Raw genomic sequence first — 18,479 nt, 5'->3', positions numbered from 1 at the left:
ACTGGTTTGACAAAGTGACCACGACTTCAGCAGCCATTTGTAATTGGCTAAGTTAACCATAAGAGGCAGGAATTCCCTCCTACTGAGTGGCCCAGTCACTCTTGTGACTCAAGGGCGTCACAGTTGGGCAGAACTATTTACTGCCCTCTCCCTGGCAGCCTGCAGAGCGCCTTCCTAGCCAGGAGAGCTAGCCCTCAGGCTCAGTTCCAGCTCCGTTCCTTCAAGCCCTACACCCACAGGTACTTACCTTCAAGTTCTGGGAGGCCACCAAGGGCAAGAGCAGCTATATTTTGGGGAAAACTCTTGGACTTCCCCAACCAGCCACTCCAAAGGAGGTTTTTCACGACTGTTACTAGGATTTTCACTAGGTCTACGGCTCTTGCAGTGTGGCATTATCACCCCATAGTGTAATTTGATTTAAGCTACACACACCAAGTAACTTTGAATAACATAAAATAACACGGCTTCTATAATAGGCTTTTAAAAATATGCTTGGTGTTATTTATCTTTCTTCCATTCCTCTTCCTTCGTATACATCTGTGTTTTTACAGGCTGCTGTGAAGCACATCCAGCTTGCGAGCCCCTTGGGGAGAGAAAGTGCTACTCACAGGAGAGGGGCTGAGAAGACTAAAGCAAGGATCTGCATGTGCAGCTCTGAACCTGCTCCCCGGAAACATTACAAATGCAGCATTTAGTACCCCAATTACCCCAGCATTCTTCAAGTGATGAAAATGGAACATGATGCCTCTGAACAGAATGACTTTAAGTCATCTCTTAAAATCTAATTTTCCTCTACTGAGGCATACAGCCATTTTCCTAAGAAAAGTCTATATTTATAATCAATAATTTAAAAATGATGAGTTCCCTAAGCCACTGGGTTATATGAATTAATGCACAATTTTCATGACATATCTAATATAAAGGGTTCAAAAGTTTAAGAAAAAACATAGCATAAATATGGATTTTATTATTAGTACAGAAGGAGGAAGGCTTATCAGGCAGGGTACCTGGACATGGGTCTCTTAAGGGACCTTAACTAGCTATTTGCCACAAGCTGGTTCAGTTATCAGGAGACCATCAAGCGCAGTTCCTACACACGCATGTGTGCGCTCACGCTCATGCGTGCACACACACATACACAATCAGAGGGTGAAAGACAACGAGGTCTAGGTTCATGCAGCTCACTGAAGTGAACTTTTCACTTCTTAAGGTAGGCAACTTTGTAGTGTCTTAATATTTAATTTATTTTTCTATCCTTGAGGTTCAGACTTATCAAAAGGAATACTCAAGTTTTACTAAGGTAATACAGAGATTTTTTTTTTTAAAAAAAAGTTCCATGTAATTTTTAGTTACCAAATTTTCTTGACTAATTCAGCCACATTTGAGGTAAACGGCAGGTACATTTAAATCCAATGGCTCTCCTTCCTTTTAAATAGCATGACTAAAGTAGCTAAGGAGCAAGAAGCCAAGAGTGAGAGAGTGAGGTATTCATTCTTACCAATCAGACACAAACCCTGAGACCCTTCCCATCAGTTGTCCACAGAGGCACACACGGAGAACTCTTTTGATTATGAATCAGTGGGGCAGTAAACAAAATACCAAAACTTGTATTTAGAGTAAGTTGATTATTAGGAGTTCAAAACAAAACAACAACAACAAAACCCCTCTAAATAGGCCCTTAACTTACTATGCTGTTATCTAAAACGAAAGTACTGTGATTCCAAAAACCCACTTCTGTCAAGGAAAAGCAAGAGGGAAGGATGGAGCCTTCTATATGTCAGGAACCCAAACCCTACTCACCCTTTTCTCTGCATTTTCACTATTGCTTATAATTAATTCCCTGTAAAACAGGTATATTTTTTTTCCATTTGCAGACATGGATATCTTGAAAGGGAAAAACAATCTTCCAGTCAAGATACTCAGCTGTAATTACAGTGAACCATGTAAACACCTTCACAATCACCATTCCCATCTGTTATCTCCTTTGTAGAGAGACATTGATTTAATCCCTTCAGTAGCCAAGCACACACAGTACAGCACTTAGCTGCTGTGCGATTCACAGTCCCTGATCCAACCAGACAAACTGAACAGACACCAAAGAAAAACTGCATCTCTACTGAACATTAGACCGGGCCACTACCCCTAGACGATTCAGAACAGCAACTTTATATCGCATTCATACTGCCTTAGCTCTTAACAGTAATCTAGAGAGGATATGAAACACACACAGATGTGGAAGGTGGATTCTGGTGTCGGCCAGGAGTGAGTCCTGGAATCCAAGTCACAGGGACATCAAAGAACAACTCTACGGTTTCTTTAAATAACTGTAGCCATGTGACTGATCCGCAGTGAACCAGCGATTACTATGAAAATAACAAACAAGATGTCGCCACCCCTGCTCTTTGCAACTGACTCTTGAGCCTATGTATGAAACTGAGCATCTCAGTAGGTCAACCCAATCACTGTGGGGTTTCTGCTATCCACAAACGTCAGGCCAGTAAAGCAGCGCCTATGAAAGCTGAGGCTGGAGAGGTGGCTCAGCAGTAAAGAGCATTGGTTTTTTATGAAAGAACTCCAGTTGGACTCCCAGCAACCACACGGTGGTTCACAACTGTTCATAACTGCAGTTCTGGGGATCAACATCCTCTACTGGAACAGACAAACATGCAGGCAAAACACCCCCCCACACGCGCGCGCACACACACACACACACACACACACACACACACGTACATGAATAGAAAAATTTACTGAATAAAAGAGATAGCAGGCCCTGTACTACTCAGAATCCTACAGCTGTCACTGCAGAAAGCTCATTCTTAAGCAGCTCACAGCTTGGCTCCACCCACCCAGCCAGTCACTCAGAAGTCAGCGAGCGTCTGAGGAGGAGGGAACAATGACCTGCTTTCAGTGACCTCTAAACTGTCCAGCTCAGCAACCTTATGGAAACTGAACTCAGGTCAGTGCCACAGAGCCATCTGCTCTACTGCTCTACGTCTCTAGTTAACCCAACACACTACCTTAGGTGTTCCTGCCAGGGTGTTTGCAGAAGTAAAAGAAAGTACAGGATATTGTTCTTGACAGAGCAAGGGCCTTGCTCAACAACTGAAACGTCAAAGGCTGACCACAAGGCTTCCCCAGAGAAGAGATTCCACTTAGGGGCAGGGGCATCAGCCTGTCGGACCGTCCTGAGAGCTGGCCCTACTGTGCTCACACGTGCTTGAATGATTCCCATGACCACAAAAGCCAACCCCTGCAGCAGTCCCCTTCCTATTCATTCTCTCCCCACCCAGTCTCGGCTTCTCTCCTACACACCTGCACGGGCCACCTACCTCACAAACACAGCACTGCTATCTGGTATTAACATGGACCTAGCGATTGCAGCTCGGTGTACAAACAAGTAGGCGGAGCTTCCTTACCTATTGGAAGTTGAGCAATTTGTGCTTTTTAGTTTGTTAGCCTGTATCCTTAACAGCACAAGCCTACCTAATGATGTAAAGACAAGATAAAGTTATAAACAGAAGATGCAAAACACCTGTCTCTTGAGAAGGAGCCCTCTTCCTGGGACTTTTAAGAAACCAGGGGAAGCCCAAATCCTTCTACCACCTGAGAAACACAGGGTGTGGGCAAAGAGAGGCACAGAGTTTCATTTGGGTGCAATCTCCAGAGGTTGCTCAGTTCTACAGAGACCCAGTGAAGAATTGTGGCTAGCGGCTTGCTCCTTACAGAGAATGGGAACACCGATGTGCTGGCTGTAGTTGAGGCTAAAATAGGTGTCTCTGCCTTTTAAAATAAAATAAATAGCTTTACTATGTATGCATTTATTACTGATGTAATAAATTACTGACCCTCCTGCTGCTGCACGGCTGACCTTTGCTCAGCAGGTTGAATGATGTAATACCCAATCAGAAGGAATTATCTTTGTATGGGAATGTTGAACACTATCAGCGAGACACATAAATTATTCAGAATTGTATTTAGAATGGTTTATTTTGGAATCCCGTGTGAAGCCTCTCTGAAATAATCCGTATTTTACACTAATTTCTTAGGCACCTGGATCTAGTAGTCAGCTTACGTGAGAACTTTTCAGGGCTGGTCAAACTTCAACATCGTAAATTATGGAGCCGATGGCTTAAATGCCTGATCTTAGTATAGCAGATCACCTTTCCAATCAAATCAGCATCAGTCCACGCTGGCCACAGACGCACAGATTCATCTGTCTCTGCCTCCCGGGTGCTGGGCTTAAAGGCCGGTGCCATCTGCCCGGTGATTGCTCTCAATTTTTAATAGGCTGGTTCTGCGCTCACTATGGTGACATATGAGGCTTCAGAAAGCAAAAGTGGGCTGTCACTGTGTACACAGCTTGGGAGGGGCCATGGTGTAAATGCCCACCTTTGTATTAGCCACATGCTTAGGACAGTTTGCATCCTAAGAACTCTATGACTATAAACTGCTACAGGTCAAGGCGCCAGTGTCTCCTCACCACACAGGACTTCATCACCAGCAGGTGCAGAAGACACGCTTAACCCCCATCTACATGGGAAATCCAGATAGCCAGCTCCACCTCACTTGCCCTTATCACATGCAATAGCACAAACATTTGCATGGCCTGAGATGACGTGGTAGAAAGGAAGACGGCTGGCTCAGAGTCTACTTCGAGACTGACATACCACCCTTCTAATGGGGCATCCTAGGGGAAGTCCATCGATCTTTAGTAACTTACCAGTGATACCGTTGGATTCCTGCTGGAGGTCACAGTACCACAGTCGGTTTACCGGATCGCATCCCTCCCAGATGGATAACAAGACGTAGCGACCATCATCCGAGAGCTACAGAGAGAGACAACAGTGCGGGGGCTGAGTAATGTGGACTTGTTTAGCGGCCTGTGCAGTGGGTGTTACCGTTCCCATCACTACGACCAAACAGCTGACAAGAAGCTCCTCGGGGTAGAAAGAACTAATCCGAGTTTACGGCTTAAGGGGTTACAGTCTGCCATGACGGGGACGGCATGCAGCAGAAGCTTGTTCACATCCGACAGGTCAGGGAACAGACACAGAGGGGAAGCCATGATGGACTACAAACCTCAAGGCCCACCCCACAATGACGCCACACCCTTCGATGACCTACAACCTCTCCAAACAGCCCCAGCAGCTGGGGACCAAACGTTCAAGAGGCCGTGCAGGACACTTCACATGCAATTCTAACAAACGCTTAGGAAAAAAGTGAACGCGTCTTCACTCCAAACTCAGGACCTGAGAATAAAGTTGCTTTTAAAAAGAAAGAAGATAGGTATTTAAGTAGAAGTCCCATTAGGAGAACAGAATATGGCGATTTTTATCCAATTTTCAAAAAAATGTTTATTTATTTATTATGGATACAATATTCTTTCTGTGTGTATGCCTGAAGGCCAGAAAAGAGTACCAGGGCAGGCCCTACAGGGAGGTGTCTTGGCATGGGCAGTCAAGGCAGTTACTGCTTTAGTTTAGAACTGTCATTTTATGTCACGTTGTTTGTTTGTTTGTTTGTTTTTCCCGACAGGGTTTCTCTGTGAAACCGTCCTAGCTGTCCTGGAACTAGTTCTTGTAGAACGGGCTGGCCTCGAACTCACAGAGATCCACCTGCCTCTGCCTCCCTAGTGCTGGGATTAAAGGCGAGCACCACCACTGCCTGGCTGTTGCTTTTTATTAATCTACATGTAATGAGTGTTTTATTATCTGGAGGCTTTTACTACTTTCTTGTTACTTCCATGCATTTGCAAGTCAATTACAACAGTCTTGGCTGTAATGGTATACTTGGATTCACTGCACTTCTTGGATCTGCAGGTTTGTATATTTTATCAAATGTGACATTTGTTTTTTTCTTTTTCCAGCTCCTTTACATTTTAAGAACACCCTTGTCTCTATCCTGGCATTTCAAATAGACATTGTGTTTCACTCAGTCCTGTCTAACATTTTCTAAGAGCCTCTGTAAACTAATGCAATAATTTTTTTAAAAAAAATATTTGCTAACTCCTTTGCCATTTCTGAATCTGTTCCTATGATTAAGGCTTTTTCTGGCTTGAGGTCACATTATTCTGCTTCATTAAACGTGTATTGACTTCTGAATTAGATTCTGGGCATGTGGAACACAGGAGTTTTTTCTTCTTTCTAATCTGACTATAAAATGTTTTCAGTCAATTAATTTCCTGGCAAGCCAGCTGGCTCCATCCAGGCTTGCTCTCCAGCCTCGCTGGCTAGGGTCGCAGCCTGACTGGGAAAGCGCAGCCCCTCTAGGGCGCACCACACCCCTGGGTGCTCAGGCTTTGTTAATTGTGTCAGAACTTGGTCACCAGCCTGTCAAGCCTTTAGCAGGTATCAGTTTACAGTTCCTGGGTGTTGTGCTGAGCCTGAATCAGGGAGCACCATTCACTGCACACAGCTCCTGATAAACAGCTGAATCCACATGGGACCCGCAAGTGACCCCATGACCCTTCCTGGGACGTCCCTACCTTCAGCACCTGACTCCACGGACTCTAGTAGCTACAGTCTCTTTGGCTCTTTTCTTCATCCCTGTGCTGAGGTCCCTAAAACACCGTGGGGCAGAAGGCTGGGGTGACAGTAAGAATGACCCACACACATCAGTCCCAACTTTCTGCCACCCAAGTTCTGTGAACTGCTGTTTGATCTCTCCCGCTGTGCTCTCCAGCCATGCAGGGCAGGAGCAGAGGCTAGTACCATACACACTGGTGCGGCCAGTGACGAACACCCCAATGTCCAGTGCACCTACTGAAAATGAATAAGACATAATTTGGTTTTCAATATCCAATCTGAGACTCTGAAGCTTTACAAACCATGGTTATCAATTCTTTCAAGTGTTCTATTCATCCTGCTTCTTCCTTTTTCTTTGTTCCTGTTTTGGGGATTGGCCCTGGGGCCTTCATCCACACTAAGCATAGGTGCCACTAGTTAGCTATAACCCCAACCCTCTAGTAAAAACATATATCTTTTGATACAGTACCTCATGAAGCTCAGGCTGGCCTTGAACTCACTATGCATCCACGGGTGACCTTCAATTCCTTCCTGATCCTCCTATCTCCTCTTAAGAAGTGCTACAACCACACACATGTACACTATGACAACGCCTGTCCCCAGTCACCGAGTGCTAGGACCACACACATGTATACTATGACAGCACCTGTCTCCAGTCACCGAGTGCTAGGACCACACACATGTACACTGTGACAATGAGTGCCTCCTCTTACCGAGTGCTGGGACCACACACATGTACACTATGACAACGCCTGTCCCCAGTCACCGAGTGCTAGGACCACACACATGTACACTATGACAGCACCTGTCTCCAGTCACCGAGTGCTGGGACCACACACATGTACATTATGACAACTCACAATCAACTTCTTTGTGAACTTTTCTTTTTCATTCATAATGATTTGAAAGTCACACATTTTACTTCCCCATAGCTTTTAAATAAGAAAGCTAACGAGCTAACGTTCAGATTTTTAGTCCCACAGTTTTAGACTGTCCTATTTTAAGAGCATCAGAAATCCACAATTACAATTCTATTAACTATCACCCAAAGCAGCCTCCTTAACACTCGCTCACATCTTTGTTCTCCTGTCCTTTGAATGCAGACAGAACCTGTACAGCCTGTTCCTTAAGTCATAGCACCTCAATCACAAACCATGTCCACTTCGGCTGGAGGACCTCAGTCAACTGAGACAACAGCGACATTCCTGCAAGAGGCCAGACCTGGGCAGCAGCTGCTGCGAGCCCATCCCAAGCATTCCAAGGACTCCCCTCAGCACTGACAGACTACTAGTCACAGCGCTTCCTATTTAGTCTGAGGCAGGAGTCCCAGGGCACCTTCCTCCTGAATCATCACAATTCCGAGATCTTCAGAGCCACAAAAATTTGCTTAACTGGAAACACCTTTGCATTTTCAACGTTCAAGCCGGCAACCTTAAAATCACCTATTTTCTGTTTTCCTCAGAATGTGCAGATTAGAAACAATACCTTTCTCCACTAAAAAATAACCAGTAACAACAGATGCTTAGCCTCTTAGACTATTTTAAGACAATTTTGAAGATGATTTATTTTGAGAGATCACTGGGAAGACAAACACTCTAACATGAAGGTCTTTCTGACTCTAATGCATAATCTAACTTTCTTAAAAAGCCAGAGAAAAGGAAAACAAGGCGCAAGAGAACCAGCCCATGGCTCCCTGAGACGAACAAGGGCTCCTGCTACAAAGCATCCCTGTTTTCAGCAATAAGATAGTGGCTATAGGAACCCTGCTTTCTGCAAGCAGCCCAACTAAAAACACTGAGCAAAAGACAGATGGTAACATTAATCTTACCAATTATGAGATATGGAATTCCCAACTTTTTGGTTTTCACACCTTTTATTTTATAACATTTTAAGCAAAATTCACTTAAAGTCATCGTCACTTTTTACTTGATAAAACATTAACATAAGCAAATCCCCAAGAATATCACTATAAATGAGACAGAGTTGTCTGCTGATATTAGATCTACTTTCTTTTCTGACACTATCGGTAGGGATCAAAGCTGGAAGTCACCATTCTTACTATTACAAAGTTTAATATGCTGGCATGCTGACAGCCTAGTTCTGTGACGTCATCTGGCTTACATTTAGAGTACTGACTTAGTACAACTAGAAAATAACTAAGGAATAATAATAATAATAATAATAATAACAATAACCTGCTGGTATCTGTATATGAAAATACCCAGACAGAGGGAAATGTCTAGCTATACAAAAAATATGGAGTTCTACAGATGAGCTAAACAACATCTAGTGATTTATGGGTAAAAGGTTTTCATTATCCTCAACCAGGATATTTGAGAAACAAACGCAGAGCCTAAATAGTCACCTGCCTTGCTCCTTCAAGCTTAGGACACACCTGCTTCCTGGCACCTTTCTCTAGTCTGGGCTTTCTCAGTTGTGCACTGCCCTGCACGAGATTAGCACTGCAGTCCCCAACAAGGGGAAAGATTCGGCTTGCTTTGGTTATAGCTACCTGGATAAACCACCAACAAAATGGGGATCCTGGTGTAACCACAGTGAGATTCACAAGCAAAACCTTTTTGATAATAAAGTCTATTCCTTTGCCCAGAGTGGATGAGGGTAGACCGGGCTCCAGTGTGAACAATGGTGGCTATTTTTAGTAGGATCATCCAGGTTTTAGCCAGCTTTCTATTTTCTCTCCCAAAGACAAACCACCAAACATGGACAGCTACTCAGGGGAGCTGGGGCTGAGGATGTGTCTACTCAAACAATATTATTCAGGGGCTATCCAGTGGCTGCCATGAACTCAATTCTAGAATACACAGAAAATAAGAACAGGGCTTTTGAGAGCTTATGATAAGATGCTTGAGACAGACGGACAGACAGACAAGACAGACAGACAAAGGATGAGCCACATCATTGAACATGAGTAACCTGAAGTATGAAGTATGATAGCCAGAGAGGAGCAACTAATGGAGGAAACTGTGAAAAACAGATCCCAGAATGCTTTGGGGAAAGATGTCCACGATTCCTAGGGAGGAGTCAGTTGGTTCAAACTGTCCATCCTTACAACTGCTTATCCTAAGCATCAGGGACCACCACCAGGGAGCTATCTAGTGCACACTCAGGGACCACCACCAGGGAGCTATCTAGTGCACACTCAGGGACCACCACCAGGGAGCTATCTAGTGCACACTCAGGCTGTATGCAATGCACTTGTTCTCAGTGTCCACCTCCGCAGGCAGAATAGGGCACTGGCGTGTTTTTAAAAATTAATCCATATGACTTTCACTCCTAGCACCAAAAAAAATCTAAAGCTGAAGAATTTAGCTATTATCAGTCTAAACATGATCACGGTCAGGGTAGCTGGGTTTTCCCAAAAGACCTCAATGAGCAAGCCTTTCTACCTGCGTCTCAGAGTAAAGGAGAAATTAACAGAAAAACGATTACTATTTTCAACTCCTGATCATTCATCTACAAAAAATATCTACATTAACATCACACGACAGGACAAACATCCCACTTTTGCATATACAACAATTCATCATACATTAATTAAAGAAGGATTCAAGCTCCTGGAGTTTCTGGACTCAAGTCACCGAGCCCATGTTAGCACCCAAACAGGACACAAAATCTCAATTTTATCTACTTAGAAAAGAGGATGAGTAAGTTTATTTTCACTTGTGTCTATGGGCATTTCTCCAAGATAAGGACGGTACTTTGTTCTGTATGTCATAGAACTGTGTGTGTAAAAGGTGTAGGGAAAGCATTGACACCTGAAACTGGAAAACACAGAAGAAAGGAAATGGATTTTTAACAGCTTTCAGAGTTAATTATGTTCCTCTCAGAGCAGCAATCTCTACCAACTTTATTGGATTCCTTTTATATCAGCTTTGAATCATAACAACATCACTTTGATATTGAGCATGTTTCCAACCCCTAATTAAGGAAAACGTTTAAATGCCAAACTACATGCAAATGATGAGCTCTCAGATAGGATTCATGGATGGCATAAGAGGCAGTGTTGGGCGGATAAGCAGCCACGCATGCAAGTGTGCACGACCAACCTACACATTCCTACGCATTTCTGACAGGCAGCCATATGGCAGGCTAGCCAGTGTTCCCCAGATAGTACACTACTACGGTTCAGGAGAGCCTGAGTCTATCCAAACACCATTTGAAATGCTGCCTGGTAAGTTAGAATGGTGGCATGGGGGCGGACAAACAAAACCTATTTAAAATGAAATACTGCAGCTCTTGACAAGGTAGAGCCACTTACGCTCTAATCCATTGTTTTTTTTTTCTTTCCTGGTTGACAAGCTTGGTTATTCAAGAATCTACCATTTGCTTTCCTTCCTTCCTTAGTGACTGAATTTAAGGTTCATTCCTCAGGAGGAAATGCACGCCCAACACTCTGAAGAACCAATGGTTGGGGAAGTCATAGGGCCCACAGCAGAACCTACAACTGCAAATGGACACAGTCAAACTGCCCTCTGAATCTCTATAGCCACAGATTAAAGCAGCTCTCCGAGCTCACTGGAGAGGGGCTGGGTTGTTTTCTGTGCAGTGGACGATGGTTAATCCAAAAAGTCAATGGTCAAAGTCCAAAGTGTAAGTTCAGTAGAGTGCCCAGACACAAATGGAACCACACCCTCCCTTAGGCTCAGGGACCACTGCAGAAGAGGGGCAGGAAGACAGTCGGAGCCAGACAGTGCCTTCTGGTCCAGGCAGAACTGAAGCACCCATTGACTCATGGCAACAGCACAGAACCTTCACAGAGTCAAGTAGCCATCCTTACCTGAGGAGCTACTGACAACTGATAGCTTCCAAGGGAGGGAAAGTCACTTTTGGCGCAGGGTGTATCCCCTAGTAGGCTGACCACACTCTGGTGGACTGTGGGTGCCACAGCCATGAATGTATGGGCAGCACAAATCTAAATCGCTGAGTTATTAAAAAGAAAAAAAAAAGCAAGAAGGCACACAGTTGGGAGGGATGGAACAAGTGGGGAAGATGTGGGTGTAAGTAGTGTGTAGATATGACCAAAATATATTACATGCAAGCATAAAATTCTCAGAATTATTAAAAATTGATTATATTTATTCAAATTTTTTTCATTCAGTACATTTTGATCATATCCTTTCCCCTCCCACCTCTTCCCAAGTCCTTCCCCCACCTCTACCTACCTATCAACATCTACCTACCCATAAAAAGGCAGGAAGATTGTAGGAGCCTGAGGTGATGGACAATACTGCAGGCGGATGCACTTATGAGTTTATACAGACTGGGACAGTACACGGAAGCTGCACAAAGTCAACCAGAGGCAATCAAGCACGAAGAAGGGGAAGTGGACTAAAGTCTGGCGTGGGAGAATTGTCTGTATTCTGTCAATCATGTTTTAAATAAATGCTGATTGGCCAGGCAGGAAGTATAGGAAGGAAAACCAGACAGGAAGTAGAAATGATGTAATGAGAACAGGAGAATTCTGAGAAGAAGGAAGTTGATTCCTCCCTCTACTGCCCAGACTACCAAAGCAGCAGAATGTGATCTGCAACCACTGAAAAAAGGTACTGAGCCACATGGCTATAGATCAGAAAAATGAGCTAATCAAGATGTGACAGTCAGCCAGTGAGAGGCTAGAGCTAATGGGCTAATCAGCTTATAACTTATAGAGATCTATGTGTGATTTGCGTTTGGGCTAAACAGTTGTGGGGTACCGGGTGGGACAGAAACCCGAACAAGCAGGTCTGGCCCCCTCATGTTACAAGAGTTCTACCAGGAAGCTATTTGCCTTTGATACCTGCTGGGAAAGAGTAAACCAACTTTCTATTGGAGTGTCACTAGGATGGGTGTCTTGGATACTTTTCTGTTGCTGTGAAGACACACCATGGCCAAGGCAAGTTATAAAACAAAGCACGTAATTGGAGGCTTAGAGTTTCAGAGGGTGAGTCCATGCCCACCATGGGAGGGAGAATGACAGCAAGCAGGTGGGCAGGCATGGCGCTGGAGCTGAAGCTGAGAGCATACATTAGATCCACCTGACAGAGAGCGACTGTGGTCACCCCCAGTGACACACCACCTCTAACAAGGCCATACCTCCTAATCCTTCCCAAACAGTTCCACCAAGTGGAGGCCAAGAACTAAAACACATAAGCCTTGGTGGGGGGCATTATCATTCAGATCAGTACAATGAGAATGCCAACCACACTCCAGGGCAGGCTACACGTCCATCTTGTGTGTGTGTGAATTTCCCATGTGAATATATGCGTAACATGTATAACTGTGTATACAAGTGTGTATTTTTTAATTATAAAGGATCACAAGTCAATGTATAATCAATGTACAGCTTATGGCTATATGTGATAAATATTAAGATTCAGGATTGCCAAAAAAAAAAAAAAAATCTTTCAGGAATAAGGTGTGACAGACAGAGTTAGGACCCCAGTGAGGGACTCAGCTGTCTGCAAGCTTCTAGCTTTTACACTTTTACACAATCTTTGCTCTGCAGCACCCCCTGCTGGGGACCACTGCCTCAGGATGTGGGAAGTTTTGTTTGTTTGGGTTTTGGTTGTCTCAATCTGAAGTGTTCATGGGTGACTTCAAAATAATAAAAGCTTTTGGCAGGGGAGGTCTGACCTAACCTAAGACACAACAGTCTCTCTCCTCCACTGTGCCCTTCAACTTCTCTTCATCACGTACACCAAAGAGCTGGCATCTTCTCATCCAGTCAAAGGACAGCTGACTTCTTGTGTTATCACCCGGGGGCCCAGGAAGGCACTGCAGTGTGACTGTACAGGACGGAGGGACTGTGAACAGAGGTAGCCTGAGGTCCCTGGGAGGCAGGTGAGCAAGCAGTAGTGATCACAGCCTGAGGGACCAGGGATCAGGTGATCCACAGATGTGGGATGGAGCCACAGGGAAAGCTGTTGTCTCAGTCATCCTGACAGATCCCTGCTGAAAGGTGTGCACCTTACAAAAATACCCCAGGAGGAAACAGAAGCATGGCAGGAGGATGCAATGGCTAGCCAGGGACAACAGCAGAGGCCCCAGAACTACAGAGGAGTGCCACTGGGAAGCTGGCACCCGGACACATGCCACAACTGAGCAGCCAACACAAGTCAAGCTGGCAAATGGCTGTAGGCAAGCCACCCCACCCCTTCCTCTGATTCGTTCCTTTACGGCTACTGGGGAAACTAAAATGGGAAGCACACCTTCCCTACCTCGCCTGACACCCAAGTCAGCCGGCACAGGAAGACAGCAGAGAAAATTAGATTTCAACTTGCACCACAATGAACTCTAGTGACTACCACCTGTCTGCCTGCCCTTCAGCACTTCTCCAGCCTCACCCCAAGCATGAACGCCATGCCCCCCTTCACTCAGAAGTCATCTTCTCAGTCAACAAGCTCCCCTGACTACGGAGTCCCTGGTGAACCCTACACCCACAGACCCTCAGGACCCTGGGACACGAATACTGAGACACTGGTACATCCTGCACCCACAGACCCTCAGGGCCCTGGGACAAGAACACCGAGACACTGGTACATCCTGCACCCACAGACCCTCAGGGCCCTGGGACAAGAACACCGAGACACTGGTACATCCTGCACCCACAGACCCTCAGGGCCCTGGGACAAGAACACCGAGACACTGGTACATCCTGCACCCACAGACCCTCAGGGCCCTGGGACAAGAACACTGAGACACTGGTACATCCTGCACCCACAGACCCTCAGGGCCCTGGGACAAGAACACCGAGACACTGGTACATCCTGCACCCACAGACCCTCAGGGCCCTGGGACAAGAACACTGAGACACTGGTACATCCTGCACCCACAGACCCTCAGGGCCCTGGGACAAGAACACTGAGACACTGGTACATCCTGCACCCACAGACCCTCAGGGCCCTGGGACAGGAAAGAAAGGACTCTGACTGCCTGTTTGTTTACTTATTTCAACTTCCTACATCTGTGTGTAAACAAGCACCCTTCCTGTACTGCCATTTTTTTTTTTTTGATTTTTCGAGACAGAGTTTCTCCGTAGCTTTTTGGTTCTGTACTGCCATTTATTAAATGGTCTTTGCAGTCATTTTGTGTGGCCTCTTCCTTTCTGATGAGAGGCAATCTGCACGGTGCTCATAAGGATATACAGTTTGGGACTTCATCCATTCACCCATCCATCCATCCATCCATCCATCCATCCATCCGTAATTCTGGCTGTGGTCTGCGTATTAATATCTGTGCAGGGACTTGATGTTGTCTATGCATGAAGCAGTCACCTCCTCCTCAACGCTGTGGTCCAGACCACGTTAAGCATTAGGCCAACAAAGTCAAGTTGATTAAAAAGACGATAGGATGCCCACAAGTACTTAAAATTGCCTTTCTTTTTGTTTGTTTAGCTAAATGTATACATGAGATACTTCCTATTTGTAAATGTTAGATGCTCATAGCAGCATCATGTTAATACTACAGGTAGACCCCCACCCCTGTATCTCTGGATGGATGAATAAAGAAAAATGTATACACACATAGTGAAATCTTGCTCAGCATCAAAACGAAAGGGAAATCTTCAATATGCATCAATCTTGAGGACCAGGTGAGTGACATGTGCTAATTACAAAATGACACTGAGGAATACAGAATAGTCACATATACAGAGACCGGAAGTGGAGGAGCAGTCACAGAGAACACAGGATAGTCACATATTGAGAGACTGGAAGTGGAGAAGCAGCCACAGGGAACACAAATAGTCACATATACAGACAGTTAGTGGAGGAGTAGCCACAGGGAACACAGAGTGGTCACATATACAGACAGGAAGTGGAGGAGCAGCCACAGGGAACACAGAGTGGTCACACATAGAGACAGGAAGTGGAGGAGCAGCCATAGAGAATACAACACACACACACACACACACACACACACACACACACACACACACGAAGTAGAGGAGCAACTGTCAAGTGGTGTAAGAAAGAAATAATTTTCATTGGCAGTGAATTTCAGATTTGCAAGATAAAAAAGTTGTCAAGATGGATGGAGGAGATGGTTGCAAATGAATGCCACTGCCCTTAAGATGTTAAATTTTGTTTATTTATATATTTATTATTATTATTCTATACTTTTCAAAGTTTAAAAACAAATCCAGCTGCTTCTACCAGACTCAGGTAGAGGTTTGTGTAGACAGTTGCATGTTAAGCTCTCTTTTCTTCCCTTCATGGATTAAGAATACTGGTGTTCATTCAATTTCAACATTCGTGCAATCATATCAACCAAATAAAACGGATTAAAATAGATATGCTGGGAGTAGGACTGTAGCCCAGTGGAAACAGTGCTTGCCTAGCATGCACGAAGACCTGGGTTTGATTCAACACCACACAAGCCTGGCAGGAGGCATATACCCCTCCACCCAGCACTCTGGAGTGAGAAGCGGCAAGGTCATAAATCAAGTTCATCCTCAGCTATAAAGTGAGCTCAGGGCTAGCCTGGGATACATAACAAGACCATCTCAAAATAAAACAAAAGCAAAAATGTTCTGCTGCAATGAAATCATTATTTCCAGTGTTCATAAGTTCTCTAGGAGATCGAGTTTTCTATTTTATGAAGAGGTCAGAGGGAATAAAATTTGAATACTAAATATACTATTTTTAAGTTTCCCTCATTGTACTCCTGTTCAAAAGGTAAAGAGAAATACATACTACTCAACATTTTAATTTTTTGGTAGCATAACCTCCCAATTGTTTTTACTCAGATAAAGGTGAAAATGTGCACCTTTATAAATAAGCACCAGGAAATCACACAGCAAGAAGTTAACAAGAAACAGTCTACTGAGATGGGAGATAAAAGCAAACATGTAAGAAAAATGATGGTAGTAACTTGGTGTGTGTGTGGGGGGGTCCTTCTGCCTATGTGTTGCTTTTATTGGTTAATGAAACTGGCTTGGCCTATAGCATGGGAGGAAGAAGGCAGAGTTAGAGAGACGCCATGGAGCCACTGCCAGAGGCAGACATGCTGAAACTCTGCTGGTAGTCACTGCCACATGGTGATAAAGATTAATAAAAATGCGTTAAATTAATATAAGAGTTACCCAGTAAAAAGCTAGAACTAATGGGTCAAGCAGTAATTTAATTCATACAGTTTCTGTGTGATTATTTTGGGTCTAAGCTAGCCAGGCGGTCGGGAAGAACAAGCGGTTCTCCCTCCAACAGTAACCACACAGGAAAGGTTGGTTCCCTGAGGAGCTAGGGCAAGAAAAAGCACAGCAAAAAAGCATTTTGAGGAAACAGAACAAAAATTCATTTTGAGCATATTCCTTTAAAATTGGGAGCGTTTTCCCGAGAATGACCAGACAGGGAATATTTTCAGAGTTGGTCATGGGACTTCTGTGACCACTGGCTAACGCCGTTGAGCGTGACTGGGCTCCTGGGAAGCTTCTTCCACAAGAGCAGTATGCACATGGCCCGGGGCTGGTGATGTGCTGACTCCTGATCCAGGTAAAGAACAACTGGAAACACTACCGTGAAGACACACGGACAGACACACAGACAAGAACTGCCACTGTGCTTGACCTTCAGCCAGGCTTGGGAATAACAGTTTTAAATTTAAAATGTTCCTTTCCAGCTGAAGTCCTACTTCCCTCTCAGAACAGGGAAGGTCCTCGGTGTGCTATCATGTCTCTGGTGGATTCTTACCCACAGTGGGATGCCACATCCCACTCTCAATAGGACACAGCGTTCCCCTTCCTTTAATAGCAAATTTCCCTTAGATCACAGAAAGAAACTCTCCATCTCCACCTTACCGGGAGAACTCCGAAGTTTCTTCACCGCTGACTCTCTGGACACAGAATACAACATGGCCACCTATTTCAAGAGCATATCATTTCAGTGATTACCGCTAAGACTGCCCTAAGGAATGCACGAATATTCACAAAGTGGGAAAATGTCTAAAAGATGCCTTATGAGAAAATATGGATGAAGAAAGCACATGGAAGAGGCTCTTTACGTGGAAGAGGCAGCAGGAAGCAACTGAGAAAACTCCGGTGCTGATCTCTGTTCACACTTTTCTTCACAACACCATCTATTTCTACACATGAGTGTAGAGCCCAGCACAGCAAGCGTAATAGAGGCCTGAGTTTCAGGTTACTGAGACCACCCAGGAATGAACCATCCAAAGAGAGAACACCTAATGTTCCAAAGGAAATCCCCAGTGTTTCAACTTGATGTCTCTTAGCCCACCATACACCCATCCCCTTTCACCAGGGCACCCCTAGACAAATGTCAGCCAATCGCGGGTCCTGAACCTTAGAAATCCCTTACCACAACCTCTGCTACTATAAAAACTCCACCCCCACTGAGCTAGGGTGTCTCTGATCATGTCAATGCATTGGATGCATGGAGAGTCAGAGTTCAAACTTGAATAAAGGCTTTTACTTTTACGTATGGGACTCGGTCTCCTTGCTGGTTTTGGGGGGGACTCTGAAATCTGGGTATAACAATAAACATGGCTTGCTTTTACTAAGATTTTAATGTTGATCCTTAGCCATCAGGGAAATGCAAATAAAAATGACTTTGAGATTCCATCTTACACCTGTCAGAAAGGCTAAGATCAAAACCACAAGTGACAGCTCATGCTGGAGAGGATGTGGAGCAAGGAAAACACTGCTGTTGGAAATACAAACTTATACAGCCACTTTGGAAATAAAAATGGTGGCTTCTCAAAAAATTGGCAATCAACCTACCTCAAGACCTAGCTATACCATTCCTGGGCATATACCCAAAGGCCTCTCTACCATACCACAAGGTTCAACTATGTTTCATAGCAACCTACGTGCAATAAGCAGAAACTAGAAACAACCTAGATGCCCCTCAACTGAAGAATGGATAAGGAAAATGCGGTACATTTACACAATGGAGTATTACTCGGCTATTAAAAATCAATGGCATCAGAAAATTTGCAAAG

At 44.6% G+C, this 18,479-nt stretch overlaps 1 protein-coding gene across 1 annotated transcript in view; it reads right to left on the bottom strand.

Annotated features, from left to right (window-relative positions):
* Nucleotides 1-18,479, bottom strand: part of LOC121449983 (prolyl endopeptidase) — a 104,300-nt gene that overhangs the window by 50,856 nt on the left and 34,965 nt on the right. Inside the window, exon 7 of the mRNA XM_041654631.1 lies at nt 4,724-4,829. Within this exon, the coding sequence (XP_041510565.1) occupies nt 4,724-4,829 (106 nt within the window). The remainder of the gene's footprint in view (nt 1-4,723; nt 4,830-18,479) is intronic.

Source organism: Microtus oregoni, unplaced genomic scaffold (assembly GCF_018167655.1).
Source record: "Microtus oregoni isolate MIOR12 unplaced genomic scaffold, Mior012 000006F_ref0000085, whole genome shotgun sequence".
NCBI lineage: Eukaryota > Metazoa > Chordata > Mammalia > Rodentia > Cricetidae > Microtus > Microtus oregoni.
The sequence above is the reverse complement of the archived record's forward strand: the minus strand, read 5'-3'. Positions and strand labels throughout refer to the sequence as shown.